Raw genomic sequence first — 21362 nt, 5'->3', positions numbered from 1 at the left:
AACGCTGCTGATGGAGGTAAGACCAGATTTCTATCCAGGAGTGTAGAGGATGAAGCATCAGCCATGGAGCAAGGTCTTGCGATGGTTTGTCCATGTCAGGATCTGTGTTTCTGTTTTGGTTTTATTAGTCTTTTTCTTTGTTTCTTTTGGGTTTGAGTTTTATTTTTGTTTGGAGCACCGTAATTATTCTGGGCATCCACTCGATGGCGCCAGATGCAGAGCCCCTGAGAAGCTGCAGGGGCAACCCCGTGGACGCACCTGTAGCTCGTTTGGAGGGCGTGGATTGTGGATATAAGCAGTGGCCGAACGACTTCTCATCGCCTGAGTGTTAGCTTACCTATCGTTCCAGAGAAAGGCCCTCTGTTACCTGCTCCTTGCTAATTTCTTGTTGTCCTACTCGTCAGGTGATCCTGTTACCTCCTCGTTCCGTGAGTGCTGTCTGCTCTGACCTCAGAGTGAGCCTGTGATCCGTGCTGTCTGTGAGTTACCTTCCTCGTGTGTCCTCCCTCGACGCTGCTGGTGTTACCGGTCGGACGCCACTCCCCGTGTGTTCGCCTTTGCCCCCGTCTTCGGTCCGTCTCCAGTGGATTCCCCTTCGGAACGCCTAAAGACCTGTCAGTCCTAGCCCAAACCCAGTCTGGAGAAAAGGAACAACTGGACCAAGTCGGACTCCGCTCGTTCCGCCGTAAAACCTGTCCGCTCTCCAACGAAGCTCCATCCTCCAGCGCTCTGCTCGCTTTACCTTCATATCAAGGTAAGCGATATGAAGGTATCGCTTACCTTGAGTATTTTTCACTCCTGGAAAATACTCACCTTCCTTCTCTAACCATGTGCCTCTCGTTGACAGTAAGACGACCCGGTCATCCGCTCCAGCATCCATTCCCTCTCCCCTTTTCCCCTGGATTCAATAAACTCATTATTGTTCACTACTCTGACTCTTCTGGTTGTGTTCTTGCATGTGGGTTCGAAAATTGAATACCAACATGACAGTCCATCTGTAGTCTCTGATGAGGCTGTCTTCTCTTGAGGCTTTTCTCTTTTAATGCGAACTTTTTTTTTTCTGTCAGAGCAAAGTGGTTCTTCCCCTCCAAATGCAACAAGTAGAATGACGGGACCTCTGAAAAATATTTAAAGCAGAAAAACAGGAATCCAACCCCTGTATCTCTATTGGCTCAAATAGAAACTAATAAAAGTGGGCTGGGGCATCTGCCAGGGAGTAGGAAGATGAAAGCAGTTGGGGGTGGGGTCTATGCGAGGAGGAGTTACATCAGCAAATTTACATGGGTCTAAAACTTTCAATATGGGGGAGGGGAATAACTGGGTCAAAAGTCATTTTGCTAGAATTCTGTTTTATTTTGATAAGAACTTAAATTTATATGATGAAAGAGAGGGGGGGCCCCCCTGACATGCTCCTTATTAACCATATGATTTAAGAGAAAGTTCCAGAATCCTGTCTGTTTTATATTGATAAACAACTTACATTTTAGGTTCTTAAGTCTACCAAAATGCAACAAGTAGAATGACAGGGCCTCCGAAAAACAGAAATTCCACCCCTTTATCTCTATTGGCTCATTCAAACAGAAGCTCATAAAAGTGGGCTGGGGCATCTGCTGGGGGAGCAGGAAGATAAAAGGAGTTGGGGGTGGAGCCTCTGTGTGAGGAGGAGTTGCATCAGAAAATTGGCATTGGTAGAACTGGGTCAAAAGTCAAGTTTGCCAGAATTCTCTGTTTTATAAGAACTTAAATGTATATGATGAAAGAGGGCCTCACCCCTTATTAACCATTTGATTTAAGAGAAGGTTCCAGAATCCTGTCTGTTTTATATTGATAACTTAATTTAAATCAAAACAGATGTTTTTATACGATAAACCTTTTATGACGCAGATTTAACAGATGTTTGTGTGATAAGCATTTTATGACAATTTAACAGATGTTTGTGTGCGATAACATCGATTTTGATTTGGGCGTGGCATTTTAATCCATCAAACTCGATTAATTAAAATTTGACAAAGTATCTTTCTATATATTTTTTTTTTACAATACATTCCTCTCATGAGACATGATTGTGGGTTTGTAATGAGGCAGGAAATTAGCTAAATTTGGAGAAAATTGGAAATCCCCACTTTTCTGCTCACATGAATAGAATTACGGTTTCACAAATCATAGTTCGTTTGTTTTTTTCAAAGAATTTGTAATCAAACCATGACTCAGTTTTGAGGACAGTGGGCTCTTCACATTCACACGAGTTAGGGACCACATGATCAGCTGAAATCTGTGAATACCTGAAACCACTTCAGAAAACATGTATAGCTGCCAATTTTAGTAGTCTTAACCCACACATACCTTAAGATTAGAGATGTGCCGATCAGGTTTTTTCCTGCCGATTCCGATCATCCATGAGGGCCGATAACAGCCGATCACCGATACCGATCACATAATTTTTTTAATCATGAGCACCACCGATTACATTATGTGGAAAAAGGAACCATGAATTCACCTTAATTTAGACAAAAACTTAATAACTTTTTCCAAGAAAAAAAACAAAACAGGCATTGTGCAAAATGTACTGCTATTGGTAATACTATCTTTAACAGACTGAAAACATATAAAGGCTCTGAAGAGGCTAAATAATGCAAAAAGTCCAAATAAAACCTCTCAACATTGCCAAAACATTCAAGTATAAAACTTAACATTCAAAGGCAAATGCAGGTTCCATTACAATAAACTTCCTGAGTTACTGAATGAAAATTTCCTGATAGCATGGCGGCTAGCTGATTACTGCTAGTTCTGATTGGCTGTTTCTGACAGAGCGGAGTGATTATGCAGAACAGGGAGGAGATCGATTATTTTTTCAGAGATTATTTCTATCATGTTAGGACAGTAACATGATACATACGTATTAAATTACATTTAATACGTATGTAATTTTTTTTAAGTTATATGCTGCAGCTTTAAGCAGAGGTTCGGTGTGAGCGTTCACTACCAGGTGGAGCAGAAGCGGCGATCCGTCTGTGAAATATTACTACCTGTAGCGTAGCAGCAGTTCAACAGTGAGAACAGAACCAGCGTCTTACATTGCAGCTCGAAGACTTAAATAATTTTGCGGGTTATTTGTTTAACTTTCTGACCGTCATGCTAATCCGGGTGAGTGTTTGTAGCTGTGCGCTGCTTTACCTGCTGTCTGATCGCTCCATATGTCTTTTTTTACTGCAGTGAGCCTCGATGTAGCCAAACTCCGTCAAGTATGGCATGACGTGCCATAATGACGTGCCATAATAAGGTAATTTTCCGCCGGAACATGCAAATTTCCCCATTCACTCAGTGCTTTATAGTTCCACATCGCTGCGCGTTTGCGCAGTGTGAACGAGAGGGAGACCAGCTGCACAGGAAGGCTGCGAAATGAAATCCAGGAGATCGGTTTGTGTGATCGGCAACAAGAGGCCGTGATCGGCGATCACCGATCATACACTTTTTCACGGAAATCGGCCGATTATGATCGGTGGCCGATCGATCGGCACACTTCTACTTAAGATGCAAATATGTACAGTGAAAACCTTGACTCAATGTTCTGCTGGTAATTTAGAGTTACGTTCCACAGACAATCCGCAGATAGGTTCCACTCTAACTAGGTTTGTCTAATTCTGCAGCGGGGCTAGTACCTAAAAGACGGGGCTTCATCCATGCTGCTGTAACAAGGGCTGTCAGCCAGATTTATGTGCAATGTGAGCAGAATGTGTTAAAACACATCAAAGCAGGAAGTTCTCCTTTTTAACTTCACAACAAAAGTCCCAAACATACATGAGTTCAACCCTAAAAAAAAAAAACCCTCCTTCCTATATAGGTCTCTTACACTTTATCAAGCAAGGTTCATTGACAGACTTCATGTCAACAAGAACATACTGAGGTCTTTTGACATCCCTATTTTAAAATGAATCAAAGTTTCACTAAAACGTCTAGTCAGTACACTGTATGTCCATTTCTTTTGAGGTGTTTAGGTCTTCATTCTAGTAACGTTTATCTACAAGCTTTGAAAAGAATAACCATACTGAGTTATGTAACAGAAAGGAAAACCATAAAGCCATGCAGCACATGAATCTTTTTGAATTTAGTCATTTCAATTTTCCTAAATGTTAAACCTAGTAGTTAACATTTAATGATGTATTTGCTTCCCAGCCATCTGAAATGCTGACATTTTGTAAATTTATTTAAAGCACACTTGTGATTTTTGCTGTGTTTTCTGTGTGTTTTGGTGAACACACGGAAAATGTTCCACTGTTGACTCTTTGCAAATCTAAATATGTTCTGGTGTTGGGACTAGATGCTCTTTTGTAATAACCATCTGTATAGAAAACAGGTGCAGGAGCAGATCAATTTATTGTTTTATGATATATAGAACAGAAAGTGCATTTACTAATAATTCAAACAGCATCTAACAATGTAAAACTGCAGTATTCAAACAAATGTTCAAAAAGAAAAAGCACATTAAGTCTATTAACTGATACATTTCTCCTCAGACTTAAAGAGATACAGAATATTAACAAAATAAGTCAATACGACTTAATTTTAAGGATTGATCCATAAAGCCGTACATATTCTACTCACAGGACATAGTGACAGTTTTAACAAATATGCAAAAAACATTTTTTAAACAAAAGTTACAGCTTTAACCTAAACTCCTGGTACACAGGCACTTATGTCCACTATTATTTATATCCCTGGCAGATATACATTTAAAATTTTCCCTTAAGGCTCCCGTATGTAGCCGTTATAGGAAATATATTTTTATACATTTGCTAAAACTGTATGTCTATTAAGCTCCTCTGCCTTTTCCCAGTGCTAGCTGCAGAAGTTAGAGATGCACCAATAAATCGGCCCCAATTTCCTCTTCCCAATTTTGGGAGACCGGTGATTAGCTGATATCTACATGTGAAGCCAAACTTATCCACCCATCTTATCGACCTCGGCAAATGTCTAAAAATCAACCAGTCTTCTGTTGCTCTGCCGTGGTCACGTTTGCAGTAATCAATAGTCATCCCACTGTTTCCAACTCAGTAATATCTGCCAAAATCGGAATCAGCAGCTCAGGTTTTTTAAGGAACAGTAATCGGCAATCGGCCAGAAAACTGAAATCGGTGCACTCTTAGCAGAAATACAATGACGTCAAAAACGCTGTCAATCTTGCTTGTGTACACACTGCTTACTCCCCTTTCTCTCTGCTACACTACAGCTTCTTCCTGATAACACAGCCTGTCACAAATGCTCAGCTAGTTAGCACGGTCACCAGTGACAGCAGGTAAACGGTTTTCCTGGAATAGTAAGTTGTTTCTCCACATTGAGCAGTGCATACACAAGTGTAATTTATAGTGCTATGACCTTCCTCCTGAATCTGATTGGCTGTTTTTGGCCAGGAGCGGCATATTTCTGCAGATCGCAAGAGTAGCACTGGGAGGAGGTGGAGAAGATTGATTCTGTTCACAGATTATCTGTCTCATACCATTCTGTCAGGAAACTGTGACAATTAAAAAAAAAAAAGAAAACATTTTTTTTAGAGTTACCTACAGCAGCTTTAACCAACAATTTTTTCTGATTGGAAAATGTCAGGTATCTTCCACAAACTAGGACCATACAAGATATGCTTTTTATTTTTATCAAACAAAAATGTACATGCCAAGAATTATTCACAAACATCAATGGAAAAGGAATTGCAGCAAACAAATCTGTCCTGTATCTCCTCAAGCACTGTTTGCCGTCTTCATTACTGTTTTGGACACTCTCCTTCAAGTCCTTGTGGTTTGGAAGTCCTTTTTACATTCCCCTAATACTAAACTCCCTAAGCTCTAGGCCTGTGGATGGGCCACTTCAAACTGTTACCATTACTCCCAGTCATAACAAGCATGTTGGTCAAACTAAAAAGATGATTTTAAATATAAATTTGAAGAACGGTGTAAATTTTAATGCAACTATAATGCAGCACCGCAACAACAAGGTAACAGTAACATACCAGTTGCCACGAGGCAGCTGAGGAGGTATGCTTGTCTTACTTGTAGATTTAAATAAAGCTTTATAATGCCTCAGTTTTACTTGGTAAAGCTGCAAACAAAACAGACTCTAAGAGCTCTCCCATGGTTGTGAACAGAAGATAAGGCAAACAACAACATGTACTTACATACATGCCTTGTCATGAAAAAGTGACATCACTAGTTATCACAAATCATAACTTGTGTAGGTTACACTTCATACTTACAAACTCGAGGCAATGACACAAACACCCAGAAGACATCAGTAAATTATTTTCTTGTCCGTTTCTGTTTTCTAGAAAGTAAAACAGAAGGATTGCTGCAAATTCAGTTACTTGTTGTACTGGGTTGGGCTTCCTTACAGTAGACAATTACCAAGGGGCACTGTATTAATTTAATTTGTTCAATTACACTGACTATGAACATGGTTCTTAACCGGATGGATTATTTTAAAGTGAATTTGAACCAAATTAGATTCTATGCAGCTGGATATGACTAGAAGCCATTTGTTTTGTATAGTACCTTGAGGTGGCATTTGTTGTAAATAGGTGTTAATTACATCAACAGAAGTGCCGGAACAATAATGCTACATATTTTGCTAAGAACTGTACTAATCGTGGCAAATCTCAAGATGGCACCAGTGGGTTAATTTTAATTCCCAATTTCATGCTGTCCCTTATATGTTTAGAAAAGGATCCTAAAAAAATTGTGAACATAGAAATTAATAAGTGGCTCAATAAAGTAATTCATGTGTCAAATATAGCATGCAAATTTTTTTTTTACAATTATGCAATGTCTATATTTATTGATAATTTTTAACAGAATTTACCATATCACTATTTTGAATAGAACAGACAACTGATCTGAGAAATTACTTAAATTTAATTTCCATTTTAGTTATCTTATCGTTTTATTTTCTTTTAATTTAATTATTTATTTAGTTTTTGATAATACGTCTCCCACAGTCCCAGCTTCACACTCAGAAAGAGAGCAGCAGATGTCACAGTCGGACAGCGGGAAAGTGATAGGGGAGTCCTGTCAGTTTCCAAAACCACGGAGGAGGAAAACCTCAGTGATCAGCGTGACACCAGCGGGACCACGAACAGGGGGTCTACTCAACCCCTCTTAGGACTGCAGACAGGATATACGATAGTGATGTTAAATTAATATTGCTGGAAATTATAAATTAATTAATGCTACATTTCATAATCAAAGAAATTGGCAAAGTTCTTATTTTTTGACACATTTATTACTTTATCAAACCATTAATTTATTTCCATATTTATTAACTTTTTCAGGATTCTGCCTCCATACACAATACATACCAAAATGCACAGAGCCCGTCTGGATCCCAACTTGAAACAGCTCAAAGGTAATGAAACTATTTATCACATTTCCAAGCAATTTGAACAAAAGATTGGGGAACAATTCAATTTGGTTTCTCAATTGCCCACGGTATCACAAGCTGCCGTTAGATGTGATTATGAATTGTTTTTATAAGAAGGAAACAGCCATGTATATTGACCTATGTACCCAGACCTAAATTCAAAGTACATGAATGAAAATGAATGCATTTGCTCGTCTGCGACTGAAACAATAGAGAAAAAAAGATGACAATTTCCAAACAACTAGATTTCAGACTCCGAATGTTGGCCTCTGAAGGGCAACCAACTAAACTCCACATATGAGAACAATAAAACTGCAAAAGGAATCTGAAATATATCTTAAAGGGAAGAGGTGAAGATGTAAACAAGAACATTTTGGGTTCAGTCACTATCGCTGCCGCTCTCTGACTTCAGATAGCAGCTATCCTCTCCTATATTCTCCACAAACAACCGACCTAATAAAAAAAAAGAAAATGAGCATCTGCATGAGCTCCAATATCTTACTTTGTTCATTTTTCAAAAAGTTTTGGCAGATTTTGTCTTACAACTTGATGATTTGTCTTCCTCGTCGTCGTCAACATGGTCCATGTCGTAACTCACAAAAATATTCTGTGGAATGAAACCACTTTTTAAAGTCACCATTTTCTCTCAACACCAACGTTTCTCACTGGACAAATTAATTCTGGTCTGGATTTCAACCTTTGATTATGTCTGTTTATTCTGCCAATGCAATGAATTTTTTTTTCAGTTTTGTTTGTCAACTGTGTTATGTTTCCACCATGTAGCACACTGTACCTTACTGCTTAAATAATCTTGACAGAGTGAGCATGATTTTAGTACCTTACTCCTGATGAGTCTCTCCCAGTGTCCTTGCTGCTGTTTTACCAGTTTAAGAACAGGCTGATTGGACTTCATTTCCCAGTGGCAAATGTCGGCGTCTATTTTCTGGTGAAGCTCCAGATCAGCCCTGTAGGAACGACTGTTCACTCTCCCACTGAACACAGGAGAAAGCCTTTTACAGTTTTATTTAAATGAAAAACACAAGCAGAGCGTTTCAGTCTAAAACCAGCAGCTTCAATAGAGGCAGAGTTTGTACTATCACACTATGGCAACCACTGAAAGGGGAATCCTTTAGAAGTGATCAGAACTTGAGCTGCCACAATGTTCTACAGAATCCTATTCAAGTTTTGATTTGGATCCTCTGCATATCCACAGATACAGTTGAATCCACTTTTATTCAAATGCCAAGCAGATTTAGATTCTGAATTATTTTCATTCCACTGATAACTTTGTTGCTGATGGTAAATAAAACAGGCATGATTAAAAAAAAATAAATAAGCGTGATCACCACAATCTATAGATATCTGTATCATAAGTGAAAAAAAGAGGATCGGTGCATCCCTAATGTTTGGCTGGGAGGCAATTGATGCACCAGCTCCATCATGAAAGAAGTTACGCTGTGAAGTTCACCAGGCCTTTAGACTCACTTTTTGTACTGGTTAAACTATTGTGCCTAACTTTTTTCTTAGGTGCAAAAGCACAAAACTTAAGTGCACCCAAATTTTTGATGGAATCGCTTTTAACACTGTAGTTTTATAGTTCACTTTTATTTTTAATCACTGCCAAATTAAGGTAATATTGACCTGATTAGTTAATCTAGACAATGAATTATTTGACTGAAGCAGAATTACTGAGGTGTTGTTTAAAGATCTTCTATGAGCTGAAATTAAACATCTAAACTTAAGATAAATGGAATAAAATGAAACCTACATGATTAAGGGCAAACGAAACATTTCATAGCATTCAAGTAATGAATTAGCAGGTCTAGGATCTGCTAATTGAGATGGATCGGGTTGGGGCGGACTTGAGCTCAACTGGTTACAGCCGCTCTAGTGGAGCAGCAACCTTAGTGTCACAAGTTTACAAAATGAGCAAATGCACCTCAAGGTTACAACTTTCATATCAGACAAAAGCCTGTAAGAGCAGAATGAGTGAAGAAAATCCATCTGGTAAAAGATGAAAATTACTTAACAGTCCAAGTAGACCTGGGCAACCCAACAGTTTACCCGAGACAAACTGAGGTGACTTTCAGTGCATTAAAAGATTAAAATCAGTAACAACCAAAATGGCCAATCTGAGTTGATCCTCAAACATTGAAAAGGCTGAATGTGGCCACAGTGTAGTGTAAACATGACAGTGCATCGACCAGTAAATAAACAATCAGACATTTGCAGACAAGCACTGGTCAAAAGGAGTCAAACAGGAGACTGCACACAGTATAATTGAAGTAACACATTGTCCCAACAATGAAAGGTAGATGTGTTACAAATTTATATAGGAGGGAAAACATAACCACACCACACTTATGTTTGTGTGTGTTCAAACTACACTGGCAGGCTGTGCTTAAAATGTACCCACTACTAGTACTGTGGAAAAAAAAGGTTAAATTGAATATTAAGCAGAATGACAATAAGTGAGCTCTTACTGTTGTGATCATGACTGACCTGTAGACAACTCTGTCTGTGTAGAAATTGCAGCGTTGACTCTCTGGGTTCATCAACTTCACTGTTACAATTACAGAGTCACAGGTTTGGTACCAAACAACCTGAGGATATAAACTGAAATGCAACCAGAAAGAACACAAGAAAGCTTCAAAATGCAATTTCACTTTAAATTAACCCTATAAGTTTTCAAAACTCATTTTCAAATCAACAATGTTACTTGTCACTTTTCCTTCATAAAAGACATTGTTATATTTAATAAAATAGCACTAGAACAACTTCTAAGTTCCCACAAAATGAGATCACTTAAAGTTAATCATGACATTTACATAAATCTACTTTTCTAGTATTAAAAGTAGGTCATGCTAATTCAAAACCACTCCATAATGCTGTTAAGATCATCTAACACTGTTTCTCAACCCTAGTCCTCACCGCCCCCCTGCTCTGCATGTTTTAGATGTACCTCTATTCCAGAACAGCTGATTCAAATGATTGCATGACCATCAAGTACTGCAGAAGCCTGTTAATCACCCAGAGATACAATTCAGGTGTGTGGCAGAAGGGAAACACCTAAAACATGCAGGACAGGGGGCGGTGAGGACCAGGTTTGAGAAACACTGATCTAACAGAAAAAATTATTTTGCACCTCTTTGACAGGTCATTGCAGACTGTTTCATCACTGGACACAACCTGCTCGTCACCATCAGGCTCGCCTGTAAACACACAAAAACTGATTATCCCAGGAAAACTAACCACCAGGTTGAACTGATAAATATATTTATGGTTTTATTTAGGGCTGCACGGATTGCAGTTTTCTGGCCAATCACTGATTACCGATCTTTAAAAAGCCTGACCTGCTGATTCTGATTTTGGCCAATACCAATATTTTTTATCTGAAATGTTGCTAAATATAATAAGAAAGACGCAGAGTTAGTAACAGTGGGATGTCTATTGTTTACTGTAAATGGAAAGAAATGACCAGAGCCTCATGTACAAAAGAATGTACAGTTTTCACACTAAAAATTAGTGAAGGGCCAAATATGAATACACAAAAAAATTTGATGTATAAAATTATGCGCACATATGTGGCTGTGCAACTTTTCTTTATATATCCCAATATGCGGGAAATGGAGCTGAGCGGCTGGTCCACCCAGTCACCTCCCATGAATACATATGTAAATTAGCATAAATACTCGGAAGGTTGCCACTCCGTAACCCAATAACCATAGCAACGGTTCTTGGTTGTAGTAGTTAAAGTTGTTCTAATGATAATAATTATATATATATATATATATATATATATATATATATATATATATATATATATATATATATATATATAAGAACAGAGGAAAGCCGTTGCGGTGGATGTAGCAATACCAAGTGACCACAACATCAGGAAAAAGGAGCATGAGAAACTGGAGAAATACCAGGGACTCAGAGAGGAACTGGAGAAGGCCTGGAAGGTGAAGACCACAGTGGTGCCTGTGGTCATCGGGGCCCTCGGGGCAGTCACCCCCAAACTGGAGCAGTGGCTCAAACAGATCCCAGGAACAACATCAGACATCTCAGTCCAGAAATGTGCAGTTCTAGGCACAGCCAAGATACTGCGCAGAACCCTCAAGCTCCCAGGCCTCTGGTAGAGGACCCGAGCTCAGAGGATGAAAGAGACCACCCACGGAGGGTGAGAGGGGAATTTTTTTTTATTTATATATATATATATATATATATATATATATATATATATTTTTTTTTTTTTTTTTTTTTTATATATAAAAGGCATATTTCAGGGCACATAAGGTCACTTCATAAAAAACAAAAATACATTTTACAGGGGAAAAAAATTTCAAATAGAAGAAACAGAAAATAAATATTACCACTTGATTAATCCAAGTGGTAATACTTATTGGAACAGCAGAGCAGAGGTTAAAGGCAAGCAGTGTGTCAGAGAGTCCTTTAATGTGAGTGGGAAATGTGGAAGTTAATTCCAAATGGCTGAATCGTGTATTGAACCAGGCCAATGTGATACAAGTTGCATATCTAAAGAATAGAAAGCTTTTTTATTCAAAGACGCATTCAGAAAGCTGGCATGACTTGACTGAGGGATGATTCTTTGGACCCGTCAGCAGCTCCAGTTGCACCATTAAAGTTCAGCTCATTCTGTAAGGCTGGGACAAGGTCTGTGCTGAGCCCCAGGATGATCACTGTGGGAAATCTAAAAGCTAATAAACCATCATCAACATTTCCCAGAAGATCAATATGATTTCTGAACACATTTCCCTCTGAATCCTTCTATTGGGGATGTGCTCCATCAGTGCCAATTAAAGCATTCCACAATTACACAACCCACCTTTGTGCAGCTGCTAATGCAAGTGTGATTATTTACACATCTTGTCCAGACTGACCTGTTTGGAGTTAATCTGCTGATTTGACCCCATTTTCTTTTTCATAGGAATCAAAGTGCTTTGGCGCACAGACCAATGCATAGTTACGTCTTTATGGGATGTCACCTTTAAAGGTTGTGATTCTTTCAACACAGCATATATGAAAAGTTGATGTGGAATTGGAACTCCATTTTACCGTTTTCATGAAGGCTCAAAGAGGCAGCAGGATTACTTTCGTAAATTCCTCTTCTGTCTTCGTCGCTGTAGACATAAATCACAGTTTCTGTTTAAAACACCAGTTACATCAACAATATATAAATACTAGAGATGTGCCGATCAGGTTTTTTCCTCCCGATACCGATACCGATCACCCATGAGGGCCGATCACCGATACCAATCACCGATACCGATCACATTATTTTTTTTTTTTTTTTATCATAAACACTACCGGTTACATTATGTGGAAAAAGGAACCATGAATTCACCTTAATTTAGACAAAAACTTGTTTTTAATAACTTTTTTCAAGAAGAAAACTAAACAAAACAGGCATTGTGCAAATTGTACTGCTATTGATAATACTATCTTTAACAGACTGATAACATATGAAGGCTCTGAAGAGGCTAAATAATGCAAAGAGCCAAAATAAAACCTCTCAACATTGCCAAAAAAATTCAAGTATAAAACTTAACATTCAAAGGCAAAAACAGGTTCCATTACAATAAACAATCCAGAGTTACTGAATGAAAACTTCCTGATAGCATGGCGGCTAGCTGATTATTGCTAGTTCTGAGTGGCTGTTTCTGACTGAGCGGAGTAATTATGCAGATCAGGGAGGAGATCGATTATTTTTTTTAGAGATTATCTGTCTCATGTTAGGACAACTAAAGTTTTAATACGTATGTAAAATTTATTTTTTTAAGTTAGAAGCTGCAGCTTTAAGCAGAGGTTCGGTGTGAGAGTTGCTACCAGGTTGAGCAGAAGCGGCGCTCCGTCTGTGAAATATTACTACCTGTAGAGTAGCAGCGGTTCAACAGCGAGAGCAGAACCAGCGTCTTACATCGCAGCTCGAAGACTTAAATAATTTTGCGGGTTATTTGTTTAGCTTTCTGACCGTCATGCTAATCCGGGTGAGTGTTTGTAGCTGTGCGCTGCTTTACCTGCTATCTGATCGCTCCATGTCTTTTTTACTGCAGTGAGCCTCAATGTAGCCAATCTCCGTCAAGTGTGGCATTGTTTTTATGTCGTATTAGCTTCGTTGTGTTGATGCATTTTGACGTGCTTCAATTTTCCGCCGCAACACGCAAACTTCCCCATTCACTCAGTGCGTTATAGTTCCATATCGCTTAGGATTTGTTGCTACGCGTTTGTGCAGAGTGAAGGAAAGAGGAGATCAGCTGTACAGGCAGGTTGGAAATGAGATGCAGGTGATCGGTATCGGCAACAAGAGCCAATGATCGCCGATCACCGATCATGCACTTTTTCACGAAAATCGGCCTGATTATGATCGGTGACCGATCGATCGGCACACCTCTAATAAATACATATTAGTTTGAACAAACAACTATCACATGACCACAACCCCCTGCTCTCCTTTTCTAGAAACACAAACTCAAAACAAACTCAAAACACAAAATCAGTATCAGTTGGTCATATTGGCCCAATTTTACTTATCTGACTGAAACTGATATGTTAAAAAATGACCAACATGGGGCGTTACCGATGTTACACAGAGCTTCTCTCACCCACACCCCTGTATGTGCTGAGAGCTGAGACAGTGAAAAAATTATGGAGAAATCAAATGATCAATATGATTTCTGAACACGTGTTCCCTCCGAACACCGGCCCGTCAGCTCACCGGGTCTGTACAGCTGACATGTGGATATCACAAATCTCTGCCATTGCTTATTACGTTATGAAACGTAACGAGCATCTGATTAACCTGTCATATGATCAGGCTACTTCCAGGCATCACAACCGGTGATACCTTAAATGTCTATCTCTGTTGAATTCCCCAAGTCTTTCCAAATCGTCACATAATTAATGTTTACTTGAGCAGTTAGCCTCTAGTTGTTGGGTCTACAGTGGCACACACATTTTATCATCATTCTAACACATTTTAAAATCCAATTTAATACGGAAATAAGAAAAAAATCCCCAGATTACATGAAATGCAGTTTTATCTTGTTACTCAGTCAATACAGTTTAGACACAAGCACAACGAAAGAGGAGACGAGAGTCTGGTGTCCATTGGTGGGAGGAGCAAGGACCCTGAAGTCCAGAGGTCAGCCCTGGGGCCGGAGGGACCCACAAACAGGCTCTGGCTGGTCCTAACGTTATTTTCCTACACAGTAAATCCATTATTATTCTTTGTTTTATTATGCTGTTATTTAGAGGATAACAGCATATCTTCTAAAGACATCTTCATTAAATGATGATGTCTATTGTCTTCATTTAGTTAAATGAAGACAATAGGCATCAAAATATACGAGGACCTACACATGACATGTTTTCAGTTTTTTTTGTTTAGAATATAAGGGAACTATTGTTTACTTAAATTCATGAGGTATTGTTTTTATTATGCATTTTAATCTTATTGTTTTGTTTTAAGTTTGCATTTCTAAGATTTGTTTTCATTTACTGACATTTGCATTACTCTATCATTTTGTTTTTAATTGCTATATCATAAGTACATTTCTTTTGGGGTTTTGTGATTAAGATTAATCAAAAAAGTGGAATGATGAAACTACATTACAAAACTAAACTTTTACAACACAGCAATAACCATCAACTGAGTCAAGAAATGCTTTAGAAAACAGACAGCATTTCTCCAAGCAGTAAACTCCCATTCTGTAATTTAATTACAGTAAAAATGTTGTACTTAATCTCATCAGGAAAGTAGCTGGTAAATATGCACTTGTTCCCACCAGCTTACTTTCAGAATGTAGCTTTTTTTTTTCTAACCTTGATGTGTGACCTCCATCTTTGCTGCCATCTTGAAAAGCTGCTCTGAAGAAGTCCAGATGCTTGGGATTATTGACTCCCATCCCCGTCTTTAGGATCTCAGTCTGCACATTGTACTCATTTATACATGTTTTTGTGCCTGGCATCTGAGTAACTCGTACCTAATGAAAGATAGATTGGAAAAAAAAAGAGAAGTGAAATTCTTATATATAACTTAATCACATACAATAGTTGTATACTACTTCATCCTGAGCTTTAACCATAGGGCTCCCTCAGCACAGCAATTTTTGTTAAATAGCTATAAATCTTATTGAATGACAAGGTTAAAAAAAAAAGAAATTGACATAGGTAAACAGTTCCTGCTGATGTCATCCTTCTGTCTTTTTAATCATGCTCCAGACATTCTATTTAATGCAGCTCTTTGCTTGTAATTCTCGTATTTCTAGCCAAGGAACATATACTAGAAGGTCAGCACAACGTGCCTGTACAGCTGACGTGGATATCACAAATCTCTGCCATTATCCAGATTGAAAAACTGACTCCTGATCTTCATCAAAAGTCTGACAAATTTTGGAGAATTTGTAAACCATTGCAAGCTTTCTTAGATAAGCTATATCACCTGGAGTTGAGGACTTTTTTTTTTTACCTTCAATGTGTTATTTACTTTGCTGCCCTTTGACAGCTTGGTGACATTCTACTTTAAATCACATCAGGGAATGTCTGTATTTTGTGTATTTTTTCATGCAGACACTGCAGTACTCCGTGTTGATTTGAGATGGGGATCTTTTGTGTTTGCTTTCGCATTCTTGTTTACATTAAGTTCTGAAAATCAATAAAATAAAGTTAAAAAAAAAAAGAAATTCACCATAGGATCAACAAAAACTGTATTCCCCAGGCACAGAACAGCTCTGGCTCGATGCTGCAGACCTCTGATCTTCTGGCTGATAGCTCTTGTGACCTGCCGCCAGGAAAAAGAGAGTCATGTTTCTTGAACCTTGCATGAACTTTCTTTAGAAACATTTCCACAATGTCACCAATAATTGAAACTCCCAAAATAAATTGTTTGGGAATGTTGTCAACACAATTAATAGGGCATCGAAACAATTAAATTTTTAGTCATGTTAATCACAAGATTGTTGTGTCATTATCACTATCAATTGTTTATAAAAAAAAATGAACTGAGTTAGTAAATGAGTTCTACCACCCAAAGTGGATCTTCATTTTAGGTTCGTAGGATGATGCCAAGACCACAAATGTCATGCTGAGAGGTTTCATTTATGAGCAAACTGCACACTTAAGTTAATTATTTCAGACGTATAGCTATAGCTATTGTTTACTTAAATTCATGAGTTTTTTTTTCTTTAATAATAGCTTAACCGCACTTTTTATAACTATCAGAATAAACACCTTTGTTAACTAATAAAAATGCAACTTTACATTTGGTATGTAAAAATTTATTGTTTTGAACTACAAGATGTTTGCTTAGTGTACTTAAAAATACAATAAATAATATTATATATTAACTTTCTTCACTACAGTCTTGTAATTGTATCCTTATTGTTTTTCTTCTCCTGCTCCTTTGACCTGGCTTGTGTTTTTTTTCTGCCTGCTGTGCATTTGGAGCCGTCCTTTGAATGAGTACCTGTTGATATGCAAAGTCAGTACCATTAAAAAAAAAACTTTAAAAATCAGAGCTGTTTGCAAACGTCTGTGGGGAATTCCTGAAAGACACTTATTGGTAGGCATGGATGAAGAAATTTAAGACACATAGGCCTCACTATCAAGGATCTGGTAAACTGCTGTAAACTGTCCTAAAGGACACCAACTTTTTTGCTATTTCCACCCATCTTCACATATCAAGATACCCCAGTCTATTGAATAAATGCAGAGAAAAAATAAAAAAAATACTAAAAATAAAAAAAAAAATAGAAAAGAAGTAATAATCATTAGTAATGGTTATCCAAGTGATGTGATTATGCATTAATGCAATGTGAGGAAGTGGAAAGACCTTTGGATGCCACTCAATCTCAGCATCAGCTGGCTTCACCCTGCAGACCACCATCTCAATGGCTTGGTTAGGCAGAGAATGAAACTGTGAAGGCAGCTCAAGGATCTGATGGGATTTGACATCACTCTCCTTTCCAATATCAATGAACCGAACCAAGACATTGTAAAAGATGCTTTCACCATGGTCAGGTAGCGCCAGGATCTTCACTCTGCCAGGAAACACACAGTAACATTACATAAATTTCACAAATATATCAGGGTTTCCCCCAGAAAACTCGGTGGCAGGGGCGCTATGGCAAAAATCCAGCAACCTGACTTTGAGTAAAAAAAATAGTTAAAAGTTGAAAGGATATTTGAAAATATCACTAGCTATTTATGTGTTATTGCAATACATTTTAACTATACCTAAAAATCAACTATAAAGTCTAAAAACAAAAGGGAAATGTAATGGAAAAAATACAATTAAAATAAATATAAATTTTTTGCACTTCTGGTGTTTCATTTTTATCTTTTTTCTGTGACTTATCACTTCATTGACTGAAGTTGTTGGCAGACCGATTAAGTCAGACAGTGGTTACAGAATTCCACTGAATAAAAAGAACCCTGACCTCAGTCCTCCCTACGTGTTCACATACTGACCACACCATGTTGGAATTGTGTTTCAAATTGTTTCACCAAAGAGATTATCACTGGTACTGGTGAATAAAAAACTATATGAACATTGCTTAGGCCTGGTGGCCCACCAGCAAAATGTTTCACAGCAATTTATACAGGATTTACTCACAGCAAATAGTAGCAAAATACAGCTTAGACAGAAGTCTATTATGCAGAATGAAAAGAACAAAAAACAAACATTATCCCAAACCTCTTCAGAAGCAGCAAAGATCTTCTATCACTGTGGACCAAAAAGTTGCACAAAGTCGAGTCTGACACATTTTTCCCCTACATACTGTCTGGTACTGATGATCGATCTGCTCGTCTTGGATAGCTGCACATATAGGAGTCATGATGTTGACCACAATTGTGCACATTAATAGTGGTGACGCTTGAATGAAAAGAAAAAAAAAACAGACATCATGTCCCATTATTCAGATTTTTTTGTAGCCCTTATTTGAAAGGAATGCAACTGGAAAGGGACAAACGGGGTGGAGGGAGAAATGCGGCAAAGGAACTGAGGATGGGAGTCGAGCTTGGGTCAGCCGCACTGAGGTCTCCAGGTGACTCCTATACCGATAGCCTTTGGGGCCTCTTCAGTTTGCTGTACCTCCTTCATAAATTACTTTATACTTTTATACAATTCAAACTAACCTGACAAACTCACCTAGTTCCTCATCTTCTTGGAAATATTAGTTTTGTTACGTAATTCCAACTTTGGAGACACTTAATATAATGAATGAAAACAAAGGGTGTGTGAAACTCTGATGTTCACCGACATGAAAAATTTAAGTCGATCAAGATTTTTGTGTGTTGAACAGTCTAATAAATATCAAGCTGGACAAAGTGAGAACAACGTAATTAAGTGCAGTCCTTGTAACGATCCTGAAACAATCTTGGTAATAAACAATGTTAATGCATTTCATGAATAAGAACACTTATGAAAAATGCATGGCTGCCACTATCACAAACCTGTGGAAGATCTCGTCCTCTTCAACTGCATATAAAGCTCCTTCCAGCAGCTCCTTAGCTCCAGGTTTCTTGTCAGCATAATAAGACATCATCTCAGAGGCCATTTTATCAAACTCCTTGTCATTCTGTCTGACCAAACGACCATAGAAGACAGATGCTGTCTTAATGTAGAGCGGTAAGACCTAGAAGTACACCAGAAGTATATTTTACAAAACTGATCTTACCAAATATTTTGAAAATGATCCATTTAATGCTTTCATGTACAACCAGAGTTGCTTGGTGCTAAAAAGGCTTAAAAAATAAATAAATACATAAAAAATTCTCTCACTTCTATGACTCCAGATGCAGGAAGAGCAGACTGGTCTGACCTAGGGTTGATTCTGTGACGATCAGGACACACACTCCTATCCCTGCAGGGGGCAAACAGAATTTAAACGTGGCAATATCTTTTCACTTGCTGAAATTCTTTTCCAACACCTACATTTTAGAAAGCAACATGTAACACAGCTCAGAAACGTAAACTTCTCCTTCTGTTGATACTGACTGACCTGGTCAAAAATCGACCGGAGAGAATCCAAGTCAAGAGGAGTCTGTGTTGGATGTGAAAGCTTTTTTCGAGTGGAATTGCACAGGAAGGCAATGGCCAGGCTAGCAGAATTTACCAATATTTTTGTTTTCTTAATTTTCTTATTCAATTACTTAATTAACCATCAGAATAATAAACAGATTACTCGATAACTAAAATAAATGTTTACAATAGCCCTCATCCTACACCTCCATATGTAGGATGAGACATGGAAAATGTGGCCCACCAGCAAAATGTGGTGGCACACATTTTGCTGGTGGGCCACCAGGCCTAAGCTTTTCTCAGCCACTTGTAGCCACGTTTTATCATGCTAAAGCCGTCGCCATTTCTCTGATGCGTCCTCTAGTTATCTGATTATCAAATGCATTCACACTTTGATCGACGAGCTTCTGCTTCGTCATCCTCTTTATAATTTCCGGCAGGGTGTATGCTATGCTGACTTGGCTAAGCTTTACCATGGATATTTGCATTGTATGGAATCATAAAAACAATTATGCATTAATAACATAAATCTACTTTGACTTTAATTTGTGTCAGAAACTTTTCTATTTTGAGCATGCATTTCTTCTTTCACTTTTTTTTTTTTTTACATCAAGTATCGCTGGCAAATGTTGGTTTAATAATTTCTTTCCAAAACTACTGGTTGTCGGTACCAGCTTAAAAAAACAGCCATACATCTCTTTTTTTTATCAATATTTTTATTGTATTTTTTACAGATATATCTGCCATATAACCAATACAGTCAACAAGACCAACAGACGCCCTCTTATATACACATCTGCATAAATTCCTTTAAGTATACAGGCGATAATAGTCCACTGTTGAGGCTCCCTTGTTTAACATTATGGTCTGACATTAATCTTGTCTTTAGCTGGCTTCTTCGTCTTGAGACAAATCCACACCTTCAACAAAATTCAGGAAGGGTCTTCAAATGCTTTCAAATAATTTGCTTTTCCCTTTTTGAAGATATGTTATGCGTTCCACAGGTAAAGTCTTCAGCATGTGCCAGGTCCATTGTTTGATACCTGGTCCTGTTGTTCTCTTCCAGAATAGTGCTATCAGTCTTTTAGCTTCTAGTAGACACATATCAATCAACAGTTGTTCACATTTGGTAAACAAAGAAGTTTTTGGATACAGACCCAAAATTAGAAAAACCGGATCTAGTACAATGTCTTTTGAGACAAGATGTTCTACAGTTTCTTTTATTGCTTTCCAATTTTTTTTAATTTCCTTACATTCCCAGATATAATGAAACAAAGTCCCTTTTTCTTCTAAACATTTTGTGCATATGTCTAGTATATTAGAATTTTACCGATTTAAATTGACTGGTGTAATATAGATTTGCATTAACCATTTGTACTGCAGTAAACTTAAGTGAGAGGAAACTGTTTGCTTCTGAGCCCTTGTACAGACAGACTGCCAATCCTCCTGTGACAAGTTTACTCCCAGGTCTGATTTCCAAGCTTCCAGTTTCAATGTTGAATCCTCTGGGGAATTCAAAACCATAAAGTTGTAGAATTCTGAAATTGCACCTTTACTTGCGCTATCTTTGCAAGCAATTTCTTCTAGTTGGGACTTTGGTGGCTTGGTTAGTTCTTTGTCTGTCTGTCCATCCATCCATCCATCCATCCATCCATCCATCCATCTTCTTCTGCTTATCTGGGGTCGGGTCGCGGGGGCAGAAGCTTCAGAAGGGAGGCCCAGACTTCCTTATCTCCAGCCACGTCTTCCAGCTCCTCCGGGGGAACCCCAAGGAGTTCCCAGGACCGCGGAGAGACATAGTCCCTCCAGCGTGTCCTGGGTCTTCCCCGAGGCCTCCACCCGGTGGGACGTGCCCGGAACACCTCACCAGGGAGGCATCCAGGAGGCATCCTTACCAGATGCCCGAGCCAAA

General features: G+C 38.3%; 1 protein-coding gene and 1 long non-coding RNA gene across 2 annotated transcripts in view; one reads left to right on the top strand and one right to left on the bottom strand.

Moving 5' to 3' along the window:
* The first annotated feature begins 332 nt into the window (after positions 1-332).
* LOC106921718 (uncharacterized) lies at positions 333-929 on the top strand. The gene is made up of 2 exons (XR_001419049.2): positions 333-754; positions 848-929. It is a non-coding gene; the product is annotated as an uncharacterized LOC106921718 (long non-coding RNA).
* Positions 930-4355: 3426 nt separating this feature from the next.
* The window catches only part of tdrd12 (tudor domain containing 12), a 56713-nt gene continuing 39706 nt past the window's right edge, over positions 4356-21362 (bottom strand). The window contains exons 26-36 of the mRNA XM_088006620.1: positions 19211-19292; positions 18883-19064; positions 17258-17465; positions 16115-16207; positions 15250-15410; positions 12484-12548; positions 10550-10616; positions 9907-10020; positions 8243-8396; positions 7948-8011; positions 4356-7857 (exon numbers count right to left, since the gene is read on the bottom strand). Of these exons, the coding sequence (XP_087862746.1) occupies positions 7784-7857; positions 7948-8011; positions 8243-8396; positions 9907-10020; positions 10550-10616; positions 12484-12548; positions 15250-15410; positions 16115-16207; positions 17258-17465; positions 18883-19064; positions 19211-19292 (1264 nt within the window). The 3' untranslated portion in view covers positions 4356-7783. The remainder of the gene's footprint in view (positions 7858-7947; positions 8012-8242; positions 8397-9906; positions 10021-10549; positions 10617-12483; positions 12549-15249; positions 15411-16114; positions 16208-17257; positions 17466-18882; positions 19065-19210; positions 19293-21362) is intronic.

This window comes from Poecilia mexicana, unplaced genomic scaffold, assembly GCF_051168715.1.
Source record: "Poecilia mexicana isolate PSO_F unplaced genomic scaffold, ASM5116871v1 scaffold_6, whole genome shotgun sequence".
Lineage (NCBI taxonomy): Eukaryota > Metazoa > Chordata > Actinopteri > Cyprinodontiformes > Poeciliidae > Poecilia > Poecilia mexicana.
Note: the sequence above shows the minus strand (reverse complement) of the source record. Positions and strands in the feature narration are given on the sequence as shown.